The sequence below is a fragment of the Primulina huaijiensis genome, unplaced genomic scaffold, assembly GCF_012295235.1.
Source record: "Primulina huaijiensis isolate GDHJ02 unplaced genomic scaffold, ASM1229523v2 scaffold42149, whole genome shotgun sequence".
In the NCBI taxonomy this organism is placed as follows: Eukaryota; Viridiplantae; Streptophyta; class Magnoliopsida; order Lamiales; family Gesneriaceae; genus Primulina; species Primulina huaijiensis.
Window position 1 is genome coordinate 9,035 of NW_027360093.1, and position 17,816 is coordinate 26,850.

At 36.4% G+C, this 17,816-nt stretch overlaps 3 protein-coding genes across 3 annotated transcripts; 2 read left to right on the forward strand and 1 right to left on the reverse strand.

Annotated features, from left to right (window-relative positions):
* Nucleotides 1-1,264: 1,264 nt before the first annotated feature.
* LOC140969511 (carboxyl-terminal-processing peptidase 2, chloroplastic) lies at nucleotides 1,265-8,341 on the forward strand. Its single transcript, XM_073430873.1, has 13 exons — nucleotides 1,265-1,420; nucleotides 2,124-2,484; nucleotides 2,567-2,716; nucleotides 4,171-4,253; nucleotides 4,390-4,598; nucleotides 5,215-5,283; nucleotides 5,555-5,673; nucleotides 6,022-6,097; nucleotides 6,172-6,213; nucleotides 6,718-6,826; nucleotides 7,646-7,743; nucleotides 7,849-7,942; nucleotides 8,042-8,341. The coding sequence occupies exons 1-13, from the start codon at nucleotides 1,316-1,318 to the stop codon at nucleotides 8,165-8,167; spliced, it is 1,641 nt and encodes a 546-aa protein (XP_073286974.1). The 5' UTR covers nucleotides 1,265-1,315; the 3' UTR covers nucleotides 8,168-8,341.
* Nucleotides 8,342-8,948: 607 nt separating this feature from the next.
* LOC140969507 (putative receptor-like protein kinase At5g39000) lies at nucleotides 8,949-14,068 on the forward strand. The gene is made up of 6 exons (XM_073430870.1): nucleotides 8,949-11,742; nucleotides 12,027-12,187; nucleotides 12,289-12,496; nucleotides 12,638-12,854; nucleotides 13,000-13,162; nucleotides 13,651-14,068. Exons 1-6 carry the CDS (start codon nucleotides 9,210-9,212, stop codon nucleotides 13,903-13,905), a joined length of 3,537 nt encoding a protein of 1,178 aa, XP_073286971.1. The 5' UTR covers nucleotides 8,949-9,209; the 3' UTR covers nucleotides 13,906-14,068.
* A 249-nt stretch (nucleotides 14,069-14,317) lies between these two features.
* On the reverse strand, nucleotides 14,318-17,568 carry LOC140969508 (uncharacterized). The gene is made up of 3 exons (XM_073430871.1): nucleotides 16,535-17,568; nucleotides 14,664-15,513; nucleotides 14,318-14,554 (listed from the first exon to the last, which is right to left on the reverse strand). The coding sequence occupies exons 1-2, from the start codon at nucleotides 16,835-16,837 to the stop codon at nucleotides 15,016-15,018; spliced, it is 801 nt and encodes a 266-aa protein (XP_073286972.1). The 5' UTR covers nucleotides 16,838-17,568; the 3' UTR covers nucleotides 14,318-14,554; nucleotides 14,664-15,015.
* Nucleotides 17,569-17,816: the final 248 nt, after the last annotated feature.

Here is a 17,816-nt window from a genome sequence, read left to right on the forward strand (position 1 = left end):
GTTCCTTGCCCTACACTCGGCGGTACTTCGGCTTCGATTTTTAGCCTAAACTCGGGACGATTTTTCAGCAAGGTTTCGTCTAGGCTAGCTGTTGGAATTTTTGAGTTTTTCAGCTCTAGAATTTCGAAATTTTCTTGCATGGTCCATATATTCATTCTTCTAAACCTTGCATGATATCATCCAAATCTTGCTATATCTCCTACCCAAAATTTCGAAAATATACTTGTACAGTGCATGATTAATTCTCTTGACAATAAGGATTTTCCCATAAATATTTCCAATACAAGGATTTACAATATACGTCTCATTTATCCCAAGAATCCAATATCCTAAGCTCTAAATTTTCCTTACACATATCTAATTAAAAGAAGAAAAAAAATCGGTTCTCACAGATAGAATTAAACTAGAACCAATTAGACACCTGCAGCACATCTAATTGATCTTTTATCAGATTCAAAGCCCAATTTAGCGAGTCTTAGATACAATCAGTGAGCCTATTTCCCGGTGTCCCACAATCTTCCGCGTATCTCTTCTTTCAAAACCTATTTTTCTTAGCATTATCACACCACTTCTTCTACCTTAAACGTACAAGCATATTCAGTAATCTCGTATAAATTGCACTTGTGACTTCGACATTGAGTAGTAGGAAATGAAATGTCCATAACAGACCAGGGCAATTCAAAACAACAACAATTGCATAGAAGTAGCATTTTTGTCTATTTCACTGAAAAATATTTGTGATTTGTAAGAGACATATATTTTTATTTAAACACGATTATAATTTGACGATGAATTATAACTTATCTTACATTGAAGTCATAAGTTTAAAACGAAGAGTAGGTCTCTTGTGTGACGGTCTCACGAATCTTTATCTGTGAGACGGGTCAACCCTACCGATATTCATAATAAAAAGTAATATTCTTAACATAAAAAGTAATATTTTTTCATGGATGACCCAAATAAGAGATCCTTCTCACAAAATTCGACTCGTGAAACCGTGTCAAACAAGTTTTTGCCCAAAACGAAATATTAGATTTGAGACACGATTGTAATTTTACTATAATAAGATAAATTGTTGAATTTCTATCGGTTGGCAACTGTGCAATGTTAGAGAATATATGTGGTATACAATTGCCTCCTGGGACCAAAAGCGTCTTCTAATTTGGAAACGAGACAGAGACAGAGACAGAGACAGAGTGGTGACGCGAAACCACGATTTCTTTTTTCCCAAAGCAAACAAAATAAAAAGCGCAACAAATAATTAAACACGCTTTTTTTGGTGGGTGGGTGGAACGAAAGAAAACGAGTGTTACGAATGGAAGTGATATTGGGGAGCTCAGGCTCAGCTGCTTTCGTGTCCCTCCCTTCTTTCGTCATTAGCAACACCCGCCGAAATTCCTCCACTCTTTTCTCTCCGGAGGTATATTTTAATTGAAAACTGATTATTTTTCTGCATTATTTGTATTTTTTATTTAATTTTCCGCCTTTTGGTAGATTGTTCTGTTTGTTATCAGTTTCCAGATTCGTTGTTTTAATCCATGATTTAAGAACAATTGGTTGTTTGAACGGAGTGAAATGATACATTGCCGATCAAATAAATCAAATAATCAATTTCACTTCTTTAACCAAGGGAATTGAGGTTTTTAATTTCTTTTGGAAGTTTCTAATTGGTACAAAATTATTATTAGTTGAAAACGAGCCACTTTAAACGAATATGTTGTGTTTAGTTCATGCTTCATACTCTTATGTTAATATATTACAGCATGTAATTTGCTGTAACTGGTTGGTTAAGTTAGATTGGTAGTTAACAAGTATTTTAGTTTTGTATATAAACTTTTCCCTCTTCTGCGAGGAAGTCTTGAATGAGAATTTCATCTCAAATGCTCTCTATCAGCTTGTAACAACACATATGTTCCTTATCAAGAACATTTGTTAAATACATCAAACCCTTCATTGTGCATGGTCCTTAGCGGGGGTGGATGGAATTCTAGGAATGGCCTTGTGTAGCATATGGGAAGGATTAAAGTAATTTGGATTCCATTTGAAAATTTTAATTAGCATATGATATGAATTTTCCTTGTTGACATGGTGAAGTTTACGGTTTTTTTCGTTGACATGTTCAGGCGCTACTTTTGAATCGTCCTCCTGCAAAGAGAAGTAGAGGTCAAGTGTATTATTCTTCATTCAGTAAAGAACAGAATACCATAAAATACGCTTCAAATCAGTCTCGCAACAATGACTACGTCCATGATGACATTCTTCTGAAACTTTGGAGGCTGAACAAGATATTTATCTCTCGACGTTGTTTCTTTGTGCTTAAGCCTGAAAGCTTTTCCTGGTGGAGAAAATTTATTACCAGTATCCAGAAATTAGTACAATGTACAGAGTGGATTAGCAATCCTGCTCCCTTGCTTTCTATTCATCTTATCGTTGGAGTGATGCTTTATATGACATTTAGTGCTGCTGTCACCAAAACTCCTTCCTGTAAGCTTGACTTGTTCTTGGGATTTTTAGAGTTGCTTATTATCTCCCCTTTACCCATTACTTAGCTTCTGATGATATGCAGGGGCCCTAAGTGAAGAAAATCTTATTTTCTTGGAGGCTTGGAGAACAATTGACCGTGCTTATATTGATAAAAGTTTCAATGGCCAAAGTTGGTTTAGGTATAGAGAAAATGCTCTTCGCAACGAACCTATGAACACAAGAGAAGAGACATGTAAGTTTCTTATCATTTAGCTTTGAAGATAAACTTATCTATTCTAATAGCTATTTCTGACCTACGAGAAATGATTGATTAATCTTTATTCGTTCAGTTTATCAACTGATGTGTTGGTGCATAAAAAATTATCAACAACTATTTTTTGGGATAGTTTCATACTTTCATGGACGGGTGACAGTGGTAAAAGATTAGACAGATACATATTACATAGGTACAAATGGTTTCTTCCCCACAAGTGCTCATACCCAAAACAACCAATGGCCACAGATAACTAATCTCGAAATAGGAACAGACATCCTGTGTAACTTAATGTGGGATAGTTGATTATAACTAACTTTGTTCATTGGCTGTACATTTTTAGAAACAAGGATTTCTTATTCAACCTTTAAAAGAAATTAGAATGTATGTTATGGATGTGGACATGCTTCTCGTTGTGTGATTGTGCCGGCTAATGTGTGTGAGAACACATGAATACAGGGATCTTTTATCAAAACAATTTTACACAAATCTTACTAAGTTAGTTGATTAAATGGATATGGAACACATTTACATCTGGTTTTTCTTTTCTTTTCTTTTCTTTCATTTTTGGAAGACACACACCATTCTAAATTTCTGCTCGGGAGTGACATGTACATTGGCATAGAGGGAATTCCACATCCCTCGCCAGCTCCTTGAGAAATGTTTTGAAGAAGTTGAACTGTTCACTAGCATTTTTTGCTGTAATTTTCTTTGAAAAGTGATAATTGGCTACAATGATCTGTTATCTCAATGAAAATTTTGTAAGTTCTAAAATTAGATGATATCTTTTAATTTTATGTCCAAATTTTTTGCATTGCTTAGCTTTTCTACCCTGCACCATGCCTCTATTTATTTGCATGGTTGCTCAACCATTTGGTTCCTAAAACAAATAAATTTTTTATAAGCCTGCCACAACTATCAATATATCATTATTGATTGGGGCTTCTTGGAAGAGAAAACATTGTCTATTTGAGCTGGTTGGCATATTTTGACTTGTTGGCTGCCACCAGAGATTGTAAGAAATTAGGAGAGAGGGCGTGAAAAAGAAAATTTTAATTCTTGGAGACATGCTTTCTTGTTAGGAGCCAGTTTCCTGTAAATTTGGTTAGTGTTATCATCCCCATGAAAAAGGAAAAATTGAAGCCTCAATGTTTGGCACCATTGTTGGCGAGCAGAATCCTCGTGCATGAATTTGAGGAGCCAGTTTCCGGTAAATTTGGTTAGTGTTATCATCCTCGTCTTTATGCTTCAATAGTAGATGTAGGTTTAATGCACGACTTTTTCAGGATGGAACGGGTCAGAAATCAGGTGCCTGATTTGTCTTTCAGTGTTACACTTATGTATTAGATGTATCAATTCCATTTTTTTGGCATTAGTGGTACCATCTTTAATTCTCCATCAGCTGTTCTAATCCTCGGTTTGTATGATTGCAGATGCAGCTATAAGGAAGATGGTTGCCACTCTAGATGACCCTTTCACCCGGTTCTTGGAGCCTAAAAAATTTAAGAGTCTGAGGGTACTGGCATTTTGTACTGCCATGATGCATTTCTATATTTTGCTTGAAGAGCATCCATTCTGCGATGATCATAAATTAATCATTTTGATTGATCTTTGTAGCATGTGAATCTAATTGATATGTCCTTTGAAGGCAGTCTGGAACAAAAAATACTCTTACTGGAGTTGGGCTTTCAATTGGTTACCCTAAAGAAAAAGATAAATCAAGTTCTGGACTTGTGGTTGTCTCTGCTGCTCCGGGAGGTCCAGCAAATAGGGCTGGAATTTTATCTGGGGATTTGATTGTTGCAATTGATGATAAAAGTACAGAGAGCATGGAAATATATGATGCGGCTGAGCTCTTGCAGTGAGTTTCTTCTATGCTGACCATGCAATTGATGATAAAATCAATGAATTTTTTTAAAACTTGTGAAAATTGAAACCGTATGTTTTGTAAGTTGACATTTTATTCTCCACGTAGATAACGTCCTTTGAGTTATTCTATCCTATATGGTGTTTATGCCTACTTTCCCAAAGGACCCAAGATTTAATGCAAAAAGTCCATTCTATAGTAATATCTCAAGTAGAAGATGACAATATGGAATTTACCATCTTGGTAAATGCTATTTATCTGTAAAACTTTGAGAAAATTTAGCTGATAGGGATGATGTATTGCTCATAAGTATTGTGCTATGAGTGGCGTCTTTAGTTGGCCATCTGTAGCTATTTAAGGTCATGGACATTGTGAAGCAGAAATTCAATGCTCTTAAATTTGGTAGTTATGTTACTGATTTGTTTTCTTTCCCTTGCAAAATATGTTAGACTATACTTACGTATTACTTTCATGATTAGATACGATACATAATATGTATGCTCTTGTACTATTGCTCATGGTTAAATTCGGTACATGAAATGCATGCTTACGATAAGGCTTTACTAAATTGAAAACCAGGTATGACTGAATATTAAAACTGGATTTACAGGGGACCTGAAGGAAGTGGAGTTGAATTAATTGTACGTCATGGTTCTGAGACAAGGCACCTATCCTTGATGTGTGTACATCTTTATCTGTGTAAAAAGTGCTTCTTATTTACTTTTGAGTTACTTTCTTTGAATTTACAGGAAAGAATTTTTTCCCCTGTTTATATATGTAAAACTTGAAGAGGGACTCCTGTCTTGTCAAGCATAATTTTTTATGTGACAGTATCTTTTGTATGAATTGTATGGATTTAAAATTTAAGACCTTGAATAAAATATTTTTACTTACGGATCTTTTTTTCCTACATTTTAAATTTGTCACAATCCCTTAGCTTCTGCTTTCAGACGAGAGAGAGTTTTACTGAATCCAGTGAAGTCGCGAGTCTGCAAAACTCCTGGATTGGGGGATGACGCCCCTCTAGTTGGATATATCAAGTTAACATCATTCAATCAAAATTCTTCGGGTATTTTTCGTCACTGAAGACGAATCTTTTGTGTCTATTTGTGTGAACTCTACTCCAGCTTTTCATAGTTGAATAGTATGTCATATAAATTGTTTCCTTTTTGAAAAATGTATATGCCTCTCCACAAAGAATTGAAGTATTTTCTCTTTTGGCTATCTTTAATGCCCGGTGTCAATGGTCATATAATGTTAACAGGACATGCTTGTCTTGGTCATTGGAAATGGTTTACTCTGCTATTTATATTTGACTTTAATACATTCCTTTCCATACTGAATGTGATGGTAAACCGTAAATGTAATACTTTTCCAGTTCTGTTTCTCTGAAACCGTCATCATTCATACTTTTTAGGTGCTGTGAGAGAAGCCATTGAAACATTGAGGAGAAACAATGTGAATTCCTTCATACTGGACCTCCGAGATAATAGGTGACATGCTTTGAACATTCTTCGTTCTACTATTTTCCTTGGGCTGGATCTTTTACTTGCTAAGTTTGTTGCAGTGGTGGCCTTTTCCCGGAAGGAGTTGAAATTGCTAAAATTTGGTGAGGTTCTGGTAGAAATTACTCTTTCATTAAGGGACATATGAACTTGACATTGCTATTAATGGTGAAAATCTTCCTTTTTTATTCTGATCTTGTCCTTCTGTGTGGTCAATTTGAAGATTGGTAAGCAGTGTCGCAGTGATTTAGTTGAACTTATCAGGAAATTTTCCTGCTTTTCGAAAATGTGCTTTTATGCGTCAGTAAGACATACCTTTGTCTGTTCATGAATTCATTTGGTTTCCAAGATTTGTGCTTTGACAAAGACGATAATGATCTCAAGAATTTGGCTTTAAAAAATTTTGCTTGAGGGATGTCTTCTCAACTTCATGTGGCCATTTTTTACCTTTAAAATTGTAACTGCATCTCTGTCTTTGATATTTTATTTTCAATATCAGATCCATTTCCTCTTTCAAACCTGATAGTCCATTTTTTTCACGATGCCGGCATTTGTGTGTTAAAATAGATGCTGAAGGACGACTTCTTTCTGCTTTTTAATGCAATCAGGTTGGAGAAGGGAGTGATTGTGTATATTTGTGATAGTCGAGGTGTTCGTGATATTTATGACACAGATGGAAGTAATTCAGTGGCATCATCAGAGCCCTTGATAGTACTGGTATACTGAGTTCTTTTCTGAACCATTCTTGATCTTATCTTTGCACGTGATCTAGAATCCTTCCATATGGCTTCTCATCCTTTGTGTGTGTCGTGTCTATAAAAATTGCAAGACTTTTTTACTTAATGACATTCTGGGTTGACCATCTCGATTATAGCATGAGGACTAGTCTTTCTTCTGTGAAGAGTCTTAGGCATAGTTTGTTACATCATATATGAGAGGAGAAGTGTAGGATATATAGTATGAGTATACGTAACATGGTAGGATAAAATATTGAATGTTTAGTATGATTTTAAAAAGAGAGATTAAATCTGTCAATTAGACTATAATGACAATATTATCCCTACCATAATAAACATTTCTTTTTGCATTGTTATCAAACTTTTTTTCTGCAGGGGTGGGCGTTGGGGTTCGGGTATCGGATACTTGATCAGGTCGTTTCATTTTTCGAAAATCCTGGGTTCGGGTTTGTACCCGAGCCGGATTTCTTTCTCGGGTTGTCGGGTACTGAAATTAGTAACCGACATATATTGAACAGTGATTTTTTTAGGTTTTATATATTTAATTAATAATGACTTATTAATCATTCATTTATCAAGTGTACCGAACTATATCTTATTAATTAATCATACATCCAATTCAAAGCTTCACTGTTGATACTATTGACTCTTTTCTATGAAATTTCTTCTAGATGATAACATCGCTACTCCCTTCATTCTCTTTAAAAATTAGGATCTCTTGTCATCTATATCTCCAATCTTAGGATACTTTTTTCTCCGTTCTTCATATGGTTTAATTTGTTTTGATCTTGCTGTGCAGGTCAATAAAGGTACTGCAAGTGCCAGTGAAATTTTGGCTGGTGCTCTAAAGGACAACAAGCGGGCGGTCCTAGTTGGAGAACCTACATATGGGAAAGGGTGACTTGTTCACGATCCTTATTCTGTTGTTTTTAGTTTGTATATAAGATATATTTTGTACTGATATAAGAGCGTTAATGATTTCCCAATCACCAAAATCTGCAGTAAAATTCAATCAGTTTTTGAGCTATCCGACGGTTCTGGCTTGGCCGTTACCGTCGCTCGTTATGAAACACCCGCCCACATTGATATTAACAAGGTCTATCTCCATCTCCTACATATAATTCCATGTTAGCATGCTTATCGATCTTTAATAGTTAATAATGTGTGCAACTTTCTTTATTTTGTTTTTATCAAGGTTGGCATAATTCCGGATTATCCCTTGCCGGTGTCATTTCCAAAAGATGAAGATAGTTTATGTGGTTGCCTTCAGGATCCCACCGCTGCTTGTTATCTCAACAGGGTTCAGTTATTCTCTAGATAGAATTTCTGGTCATTTTTATTTAGGATTCTTTATTCTTTGGGGGCAAAGTGAAGTACATTATTGAGGAAACTGTTTATTATTATTTTTTCTTCCAAGATTCCAATCGTTCGACTTTCCCGAAGAATAAGTTTTTATATTTTGAATTCTGATTATATAAGAAAATGATTTCGCATACGGATTCTTATAATTGTTAAATTCATTTACTTATTATAATGTTAATAATCTAATCTTTAAAGCATGTCCAAATTAACGTGTAATAATTGGTTCTTGTGAAAAAAATAATTGTTTCAGTGAATATTACATTAGTTTGTGAAATTTTATTATAACGTGGCTGTATATTCAAATTCATTTATCTTTGTTTCAGTATTAAATTATTAGAATCTATATTAAACATTTGTGTAATAACTGGTTTAAAACATACAATATTCTTTTAAAGAAAAACAAGGTTGATTGGGAAGTTCCGGTTAGTTTGGGTTCATGTTGAGAAAATATTTCTAATAATCATGCTTCAATCCGATCCGAACCTTCCGAATTGACACTTCTAGACTAGAAAAATAAAATTAGTCAAGCATAAATTTAGATATATGATATTGCACTACCCAACAATTCAATTAGCAGACTCAAAAGATACCCACCAGATAATGATTGACCTTTTTATATTTATTTTTTGAAGGTGAAGGTTAGAATTAAGGAAAAAAATACTTAAATATACACATACAGTTGAATTTCGACATTTCCTTACTATTAAACAAAAAAACAAGTGCCTTAATCATCCGACCCTGGAACCAACCAAAGAATAAGTTCAACTCGAAGTAGTTGATTAATTTTTTGTTCAAATTAAGGTTGCTTTAAGTCCCAATCTGAATTGAAATGCGAATAAGGTGTCATTTCTCTCTGTTATCCATATTTTCTACCTCACAATTCTTGGATAGGAGAAGTAGCACCTCTAACATAAATTGTCCCATGAACAAAATTCCATGCATGAACAGATTTCATGAATAAATATCCATACAGCAGTTGACCCTAAAGCACAAATCACAGCATGAATCTTTATCTGATTTCAGTTGCTCTCCCAATATTTCTCTCCCTTCTTACTATATTTGCAGTTGCAACAGCAAGCTATAACCCGGCTTACCTTACGGGAGATATTTCTGTAAATTGTGGCTCGACTGGAAGTTCAGTAGCAATCGATGGCAGGGAATGGCATGGAGATGTTAACACGGAAGTCGATTCTTGGATACAAATGAAGGGATCGTCATCTAGATCAAGTATCATGAGCCAGTTAATAGCGCCTGCCGATCCAGTGCCCTACAAAACAGCACAAATCTCTCGTTCCAAGTTCTCATATTCATTCCAGGTCAATCCAGGTCTGAAATTGATTCGACTTCACTTTAATCCGACTCGGTACAGAGGGTTTAAAATGTCAAAAGACCTGTTCACTGTCGAATCCCGAGCCTTCATTTTGCTTGGTAACTTTAGTGCTTCACTCACTGCTGATGCTCTAGGTGTGAATACTTTTGTCAAGGAATTCTGCATAAACATAGAAGAAAATCAAATACTGGATCTTGTTTTCACTTCTGCAAGTAGCCGACCACAAGATGGGATTTATGCTTTTATAAATGGCATTGAGATAATCTCGGTGCCTAAAGATCTTTCTTACTTTCATGGTGTAGATCTTGGAGCACTAGTTTTTGGACAGAAGGCTATGGTATACATCGATAACAGCACTGCACTCGAAATGATTTATAAACTAAATATCCTACAGGATTCTATTCTATCAGCAGATGATTCGGACCAGATGATTGGTATCGGGGAGACTATACCAACACAAAAACGACACGGAGCAAAAACTAGCGCTTGGAAAATATCTGTAGACGTGGGGTTTCGGTACTTGGTAAGGATTCATTTCTCCAAGTCAAGGCTCAAGATGGCAGAAAGTCGTCACAAGAAATTTGAATTCCTCATTAACCACATGATTGCCAATATTGATGCTGATACAAGGACAGATAGTAATGGTAATGGCATCATCTTGTATAGGAACTACATTTTGGTGATGAAGGGATACAAACAAGACGGTAAACGTGATTTGTTGATCTCCTTGCAATCCAGTGATGAATCCATTGACAGAGAGTGGCCGCCCCTTGAAGGATTTGAAATATTCAAGTTGAGCAATCCTGATAATAGTCTTGCCTGTCCAAATCAATTGCCTACAGCACAAGATTTGCAATCCGGGACTCTCCATAATTTTGTATCTGTTCTTGGCTACAGCAATGCAGTTGCAACTGCAGCCATATGTGTGATTGTTTTGGTGAACATCATTGTTCATAGATTAAGGCAATTTTGGGAAAATAATCTTACAACAAATGAAGACAAGCAATCAGTCAAGGGAGAACGACTCTGCCTTCGTTTTTCATTGGCAGAGATCCGTGCAGCCACGCTAAATTTCAATGATGAACTTGTAATTGGAAACGGTGGATTTGGCACAGTATATAAAGGACTTCTTAATGATGGGGGAGATATCGTTGCCATAAAGAGGTTAAGATTAAATTCCAAGCAAGGGGAGCACGAGTTTTGGAGAGAGATTGAAACACTTACTGAGCTTCGGCATCGTAATCTAGTCTCTTTGATTGGTTATTGCAATGAGCATCATGAAATGATTCTTGTTTATGATTACATGCCTGGTGGAACATTGGCTGACCACCTCTATAAAAAAGCTGATGACAGCAATAATTCACCTTCTCTGTCCTGGAATCAGAGACTTAGCATCTGCATCGGAGCCAGTCGAGGACTAGATTATCTTCACACAGGCCATGGAATAATACATCGTGACGTTAAGTCTTCAAACATCTTGCTGGATGAAAATTTCGTGGCTAAGATTTCGGATTTTGGCCTGGCTAAATCTGAACCCAAAAATATGCTGCACAGTTATGTCAGCACAAATGTTAAAGGCACATTTGGTTACTTTGACCCACATTATTTTAGAACTCGTAAACTAACAAGAAAAAGTGACACATATGCCTTTGGTGTGGTGTTATTGGAAGTATTATGTGGGAGACCGGCACTGGATCCAAGGGTTGAAGAAGATAAGCAGAGTCTAACCATATGGGCTCGAGAGAAGATTAGTGAAGGAGAACTAGAAATGATCATAAGTTCAGATCTGCGGGGGGATATCTCACTAGATAGCTTGAAGGCATTTGTGAAAGTTATTGAAAGTTGCTTAAACGATGAGCCAAAGAGACGGCCAACAATGGCTCAAGTTGTATTACAGCTTGAGTCAGCACTTAAGCAGCACGATAGCTCAAGACAAGTAACAGATGAGAAAGATGTTTCTGACGTCTTTCCCTATGCTGATCAAATTATATCATCAACGAGCACCGAGAATCTAACAACCACCTCCATTAGTGAGCTGAATATTTCATCTTCTTCAAAAGAACAAAACATCGTCAATGCTAAGCTGACATCCAGGGAAAAATTTATTAGATCAATAACAAGGCAGCCAAGATTTTGGCAATGGGATGTACTCTGGAAACAAGCAAAACGATCTCCCAAAAACAAATTGGAAGTCTCAATATCAAGTAGTCTCGTGGCTAAAATAGATTTGAGAACCTTATTTATTGACATGTCCATTAACAATTGTCCTTGAAAGATAGTTTCATTTCTAATATATAGAATAGGTCTTGCTAATATTCAAAATTTCCCAAGGTCTACTCTAACTTAATTCCTTAACAATGCATTTCTATATTTTTAATCGCCTTTTAAGCTTAGAGTTTCTTTCCAAGTTAACTTATTTCGTTCCTGGCTCATTTGAAAGCACATCTCACTTAAATAGAACATGACTGTTCATCTATTCACTCTATAGGACAAAACAAACTTCTTATGAAGAAGCGGATCAGTCTTCTAAAAGAATATGCAACTGGGATAAAAGCAACTGAGTTGGATTGGGCTACAGTCGAATTTGCCACCCATAGATTCTCCCATTCAAATATGATCGGTAAAGGTATAGGAGGTGTTTATTACAAGGTAATGTTCCTAGACTGGCTGCATTTACTTTAAAGACGACCGGGTACAATTTACCATAATTTTCTTGATAATACATCATTCGTTTTTCTTTTGCTGTACAGGCTGTGTTACCTTCAAGACAGGTAATTGCGGTTAAAAGGAGTTCCCTTTCAGAGTATGGACATAATGAGTTCAAACTTGAAATTTACTTACTATCCGAACTTCAGCACCCAAACCTCACAAAACTATTAGGATATACCATACATGGAGAAGAAACTATACTAGCATATGAGTTCAAGGCCGAGACGAGTCTACATGCCGTTTTATTTGGTTAGTAACTCTGAAATTTGCAACATCTAACCCCCTCTCCTCTATATAGTATTTCTTAAGTCGATAAATAACTTTTGGAGATTCTGAATTGTTATTCCCTGCTGTGGTATTACTAAATCATGGCTGTCCGTGAACGATCAGGACGTGAACAGCTTCCTTGGACACAGCGCTTCAAAATTATCAGGGGGATTGCTGAAGGAGTTCTCTTTCTTCACCAAGATTCAGAGTTGAGAAAACTTTACAGTGACCTCGAACCCCACAATATTATATTGGACACCGAGATGAATCCTAAAATTTCATTCGATTTCGAAAACAAGCCTGGCAAAGATCTTCCCCTTGTGTTATTTGATGATGAAAGGTAAGCTTCCAAACTTCTCTACTTTCTTATCTGACATAACATTCCCTTGAAGATTGAGGAATTACTGGTGCTATCTTCTGTAAGTTTTTTTTTTCTCTTTATAATAATCATGATCTTGATGAATTAAATATCAAACTTCTGTAAGTTATATGGGCAATGATCATGCCTCCGCCTCCGTGGAATGCAATCCGAGCCGCCAAATATCAGTATCATCAGACATTCATAGCTTTGGAGTTATGGTGTTGGAGATAGTAAGTGGCATGAAACACCGCCGTAGTTCTAAGGAGGGCTTGGACCTAATTGCTTATGTGAGTATATTTTTATAGAGGTGTATTAACTATGCACTGGTACATTAAGCATTGACAATTTCAACCCAAACACAGTAATTTAGTTAAATAATACATACTACAACAGACAAATAAATAACTAAAAATAGCACATATCCACAAAATCAAGACTACCACTGAAAGTAAACAATAAAGGTTATTGAAGTACAAAATCCAAAGATTTAAAATGTTTTTCAATCTCTCTTTTTGCTCCTCAAAACCCATTATTCGTTTTCTTTTTTAATGCAATAATGGCATGAGATTGCAGCTCTACATACTCATTAGTCTTCCACAATGGAACTAAGAAAAGTGAACTTTACAGGGGATTCGATTGAAACAAAGCTACTCCATGTCCACCTGCGAAAAATCAATGGATTTAACAATTTGAATATGAATTTAATTTATTATGGGATGTATAACTGCATGCATAAACACGTACGTGCATTACTTGATTGTCTAACAATTTTCAGGCACGGAAACTGTGGAGTGAAGAGAAACCATTATATCTTATGGAAGCTTCGACGTGGGTATCAGGGTTTTCACAGGAGGAAGTTTTAAGATGCATTCGAATTGGTCTTTTATGCACCCAACGGCAACCAAAGTACCGACCAATGATGCCTCTTGTTCTTCGATCATTGCAAGGATATCATGAATTACAGTTGGAGCTTAAAGAGACAGCGCTACAAAAAACTATTCACTCCACAAGTAGTAGAATTCACAAATAGGACTAATGCTTTGCCATTCATATAAGGCACAACCATGAAATAGGAAGTGCAGTTCACGAGTCAATCTACACATTAAATGTGAGCGCTACTCATATGTATAGAATTCATATTGATGTAACATTAGAGTACAATGAATTCAAGGCCAAAAAAGTTAAGGTATTTACTGACGCTTGCGAGAACACTTTCCTGATGCCTGGCAACGAAGTTCATGCGGGTGATTGTTGAAAATTCCCAGGATCATCCAAAGGGCGTTTTTACATGTTAACCTAACCAGTAGAATCTATCAGTTACAGGATGGTTTTCTATTGAGTCAGGAGGGCATAGAGACCCTGTATTTGCCAACGGAACCCATTCTGCTCACATCCATTGGTGATGAGAAAATTCTAAAGGAGACTGAATAATCCCGTGGGAGAAGGAACCGGACAGCTAACTAAAGACAACGAATTACATTATCTTAGTGTTTTTCTGTGCTTTCTCTCCAAAACAAGGGACATATCCATTCCTCTTATCATTTGATTAGCTCAGACCTTAGTTATATCAAAGCCATCCAAGCCAGCACTTATCGGGTACAATCGAAACAACAAAATCAATCAGTTCGACCATGTTTCCAACCGGTTCTTTGTCTCTTGAAGATCCCATGGCAACACCCCTGCAGCCCCATGTTACTTATTACTTCTAATTCTCTTAAGCATGTTAAACGTGTGCAAAATAACTAGTGAAAAACAATTGTGTCCACAAGAGTAGCAGCAGCATGTTACCTTCTATTGAAGATGAATGGAGAGAGAGTAAAAATGGTGGAAAAATAAATCCCAGATTACAAAGAGAACACCAAGTTAGTGCAGGTAACATCATGAACTTGAGCCGAAGAACTAGAATGATGCTGGCTTCATTGAGCTAATATATTGTAGTTCTTGTAGATCAAGCTTAGCTTCGAGCCAACGTACAACTTTTGAGGGCTTAAATCAAAGACTTGAGAGTGTCAAAGTGATCCACCAAGTCCATAACTGGCCGGTCATTGAAATATATACTAGCACATTGCACATTATAAAAATATCATTGAAACCTAGTATTGAATCGATGTAAATGATCAAAGAACTTTAATCCAAGAACTCAAAAACGGAAAAGGGCAACCAACAACCTCACCAATAAAGGTGTACCACTTTCACTCGATCTCCAGCTCAACTTACTCTTCTCTGCATCAATAGCCTGAGATCCACTTGATTTTTGAGCTGAACTTCTCGAAGACCCTATATTAGGATGCCTGCCAGTTTCTAACTCATCCCAACCACCATAATTAGCTATTTCATTGTCCATGTTATATTGTGCAACATCATTTTTCGAAAACCAAGGGTGATTTTCTTTCTTTCCAGCCCATATCCTAGCTTCTTCATATTTAACTTTCCTTGATGCACGAGTGCGAGGTCTTCTCTTTGTATTAGTGATTTGCTTTGATTTGTTTTTCACTGAATTTTGCATTCTCTGTAATGCAAATGCGAAAGTTGACTGTCCGATGGGAAGTGCTAGTGCCATGAGAAAAGCTTTAAGGCCATTTGCAAACAACAATAATAAAATTATAGGTGGAAGCAACCATCCAAAGGATCGAAAAACCTGCACTGCCAAAAGATTTGAACTTCATCAACAAAATTATGGTGGGATTTCCTATCTTTGGGGCAAAAATAGTCTACCAAGCAAAGACACACACACACACGCTCATGCAAGTACATGTGTACACATATAACCCAACAATGCAAACATCCCCTAGGAGCCATTTGCATTATGAAGGACAAGAAGTTAGAAAAGGTAAAACTTCACAAGATTTAATTGTTAATATATGTGTCGAGCCTAATTATCTGTTTATGGATATTTTAGGAACATGTGTTGGTAGATGTCATTGTATCATCATCCTATACATAGAGAGAGACAAGAAAATAGTCCTGAGAGAGACAACTTCTTGTAAACAAATTATATTTGTATTCTTGATTTCAATATAGTGGAAATTTGCAGCGGCGACAAATGGACGTAAATCTCACATCGAGTCACATCATCGAGAATGAACCACTATAAATCTTGTGTATTCTTGTATTTATCTTTAGCATCATTTTATAGCTTCAATAATCAAAACTAGAACCATAATTCGTAACATTAAATACCATACTCCCAAAGTACAATGTCGCTAATAACTCAAAACTTCGATTCTATACCCGACAAAGGCTTGGTATGAAGTATGAACCGAGACGGTTTTCACTAGAACAAACACCAGTATAAACATGAAGCTATAATGATGAAAATACATCACATCAATGGCAAAATCAAACCGATAATTATTGGGCACAAAGAGAAACAAGAAACTTTTTATAAGTTAACAACATCGACATGCGTAAACACAGACGCTCCTAAACATTGGGGTGGATTGAGGAACCTCAATAAGTCGAATTGGCTTAGTTTTTAGGTAGAACTTCGATTTTTTTTTTTTTTAAAAAAAAAGCCAAATTCACCGCAGCTGTTCCGCCCCTAGTCCTCCACACAACTCTAATTTCCACTCTTAGTGAAAAGCCATAACCAAAAGGAAAATTCAACATCTTTTATCAGTCGGCAAGAAAGGGAAAGGTACAGAGGGGAGAAATGTCACCTTCAAAATCCAGATGCTATCGATATAATCTCGAAGAACATCGGTCCACTGCTCCGTGTTGTCATCAAACTCACCGTATGATGCTTGTACTTCGTCGTTACGGTTGTAAGATTCTGCGTTGGAGTCCCAGCGGTGGGACCTGCAAACTAGCAGTGGCCATGAGAGGAGGAAATGATTACTGGATACTGTGATTGAACGAAGAGAGTGAAACTGGAAACGGGAATTTCTGAAATGTAGCAGAATCAGAGAAGATTGGCAAGAACACAGGTGATTCCGGAGTCGGAGAGGAAAGGTCGCCGCCATTGCTTCAAAGATCTTATCCACGATATCTTATTATGAATTAGACACCAAACATTTGAAACGTGGGGAATTTATACCTGTGTTCCATAAGACAAAACTAAATCTACGTCATCAAAAGTTCTAGTTTTTGTTTTATGTTCCAGCTTTAGCCCAATCAAGCTATATTGGGCCTTATTCTATTGAATTTGAGCCCAGTATATAGTCATAAAAGGCCCAATCAAATGTTTGGAATATGTCGCCGATTTCTTGACAGATTCTCGTCCGAATTTTGTACATAAAGAGCAGAAGCTAGAAGGAAGAGCATGAAAACTCTAGCGATGGACTATTTCGGCGAGACGGAAGATCAGAGCGGCGGCGTGACGGTGGCGATGGACGTCGACGATGTTGATTCATCTCTAGATCTCTTTGGAGAAGGCCCTATCGCGCTGGATCTTCACCGCCTCGCCGACTCCGACTTCTTCAACTCCTTCGAAGACGACTTTGATGATGAAGACATCAACTAATGCAATCGTGTATGCTATGGAATCCCTATTTTACCATCACCATTACTATTCACTCTATTTGTAAGACAAATTTTGGAACAAATTTGTGAAATTAATGTTGTGATTAAAAATGTTTTTCATTGTCGTGTTGGCTTAAATGGACTGTTGATTTTCACTATTTTGGTGGGTTTGATTTCTAGTAATAAGTAGAAGACAATTTTGTCTAGATATGTTTGATTAATATGCGAGTGTTCAAATTTTCAAACTCATTAAAATCAATAAATCCATGTTGAGATTTGATTATTTTTAAATAAAGTTATCAAATTTATTTTATTTGAGTATTACAACTGATGCCTAATTTGTTTAACGTGGGTTGCCTTTATGCCAATCAAGCCAACAGTTGCTAAGCAAAAAGTTCGTTTTAGTTGGTTTAATTTGTTCCGAATTGCCCGGCCAGTTCTGCTAAGGAAGAGGATTGTTTCTTCAGTCTCTTGTGCCGG

What these genes read in the sequence shown, in the direction of transcription:
- LOC140969508 (XM_073430871.1), bottom strand. Translation starts at nt 16,837, where the DNA reads ATGGCGGCGACCTTTCCTCTCCGACTCCGGAATCACCTGTGTTCTTGC. An exon ending in ATAGCATCTGGATTTTGAAG is followed by an intron (nt 15,514 to 16,534) that starts GTGACATTTCTC and finishes TTGGCAGTGCAG; the next exon opens with GTTTTTCGATCCTTTGGATG.
- LOC140969511 (XM_073430873.1), top strand. Translation starts at nt 1,316, where the DNA reads ATGGAAGTGATATTGGGGAGCTCAGGCTCAGCTGCTTTCGTGTCCCTC. An exon ending in ATTCAATCAAAATTCTTCGG is followed by an intron (nt 5,674 to 6,021) that starts GTATTTTTCGTC and finishes CATACTTTTTAG; the next exon opens with GTGCTGTGAGAGAAGCCATT. An exon ending in CCCACATTGATATTAACAAG is followed by an intron (nt 7,943 to 8,041) that starts GTCTATCTCCAT and finishes GTTTTTATCAAG; the next exon opens with GTTGGCATAATTCCGGATTA.
- LOC140969507 (XM_073430870.1), top strand. Translation starts at nt 9,210, where the DNA reads ATGAATCTTTATCTGATTTCAGTTGCTCTCCCAATATTTCTCTCCCTT. An exon ending in GTGTTATTTGATGATGAAAG is followed by an intron (nt 12,855 to 12,999) that starts GTAAGCTTCCAA and finishes AACTTCTGTAAG; the next exon opens with TTATATGGGCAATGATCATG. An exon ending in GCTTGGACCTAATTGCTTAT is followed by an intron (nt 13,163 to 13,650) that starts GTGAGTATATTT and finishes AACAATTTTCAG; the next exon opens with GCACGGAAACTGTGGAGTGA.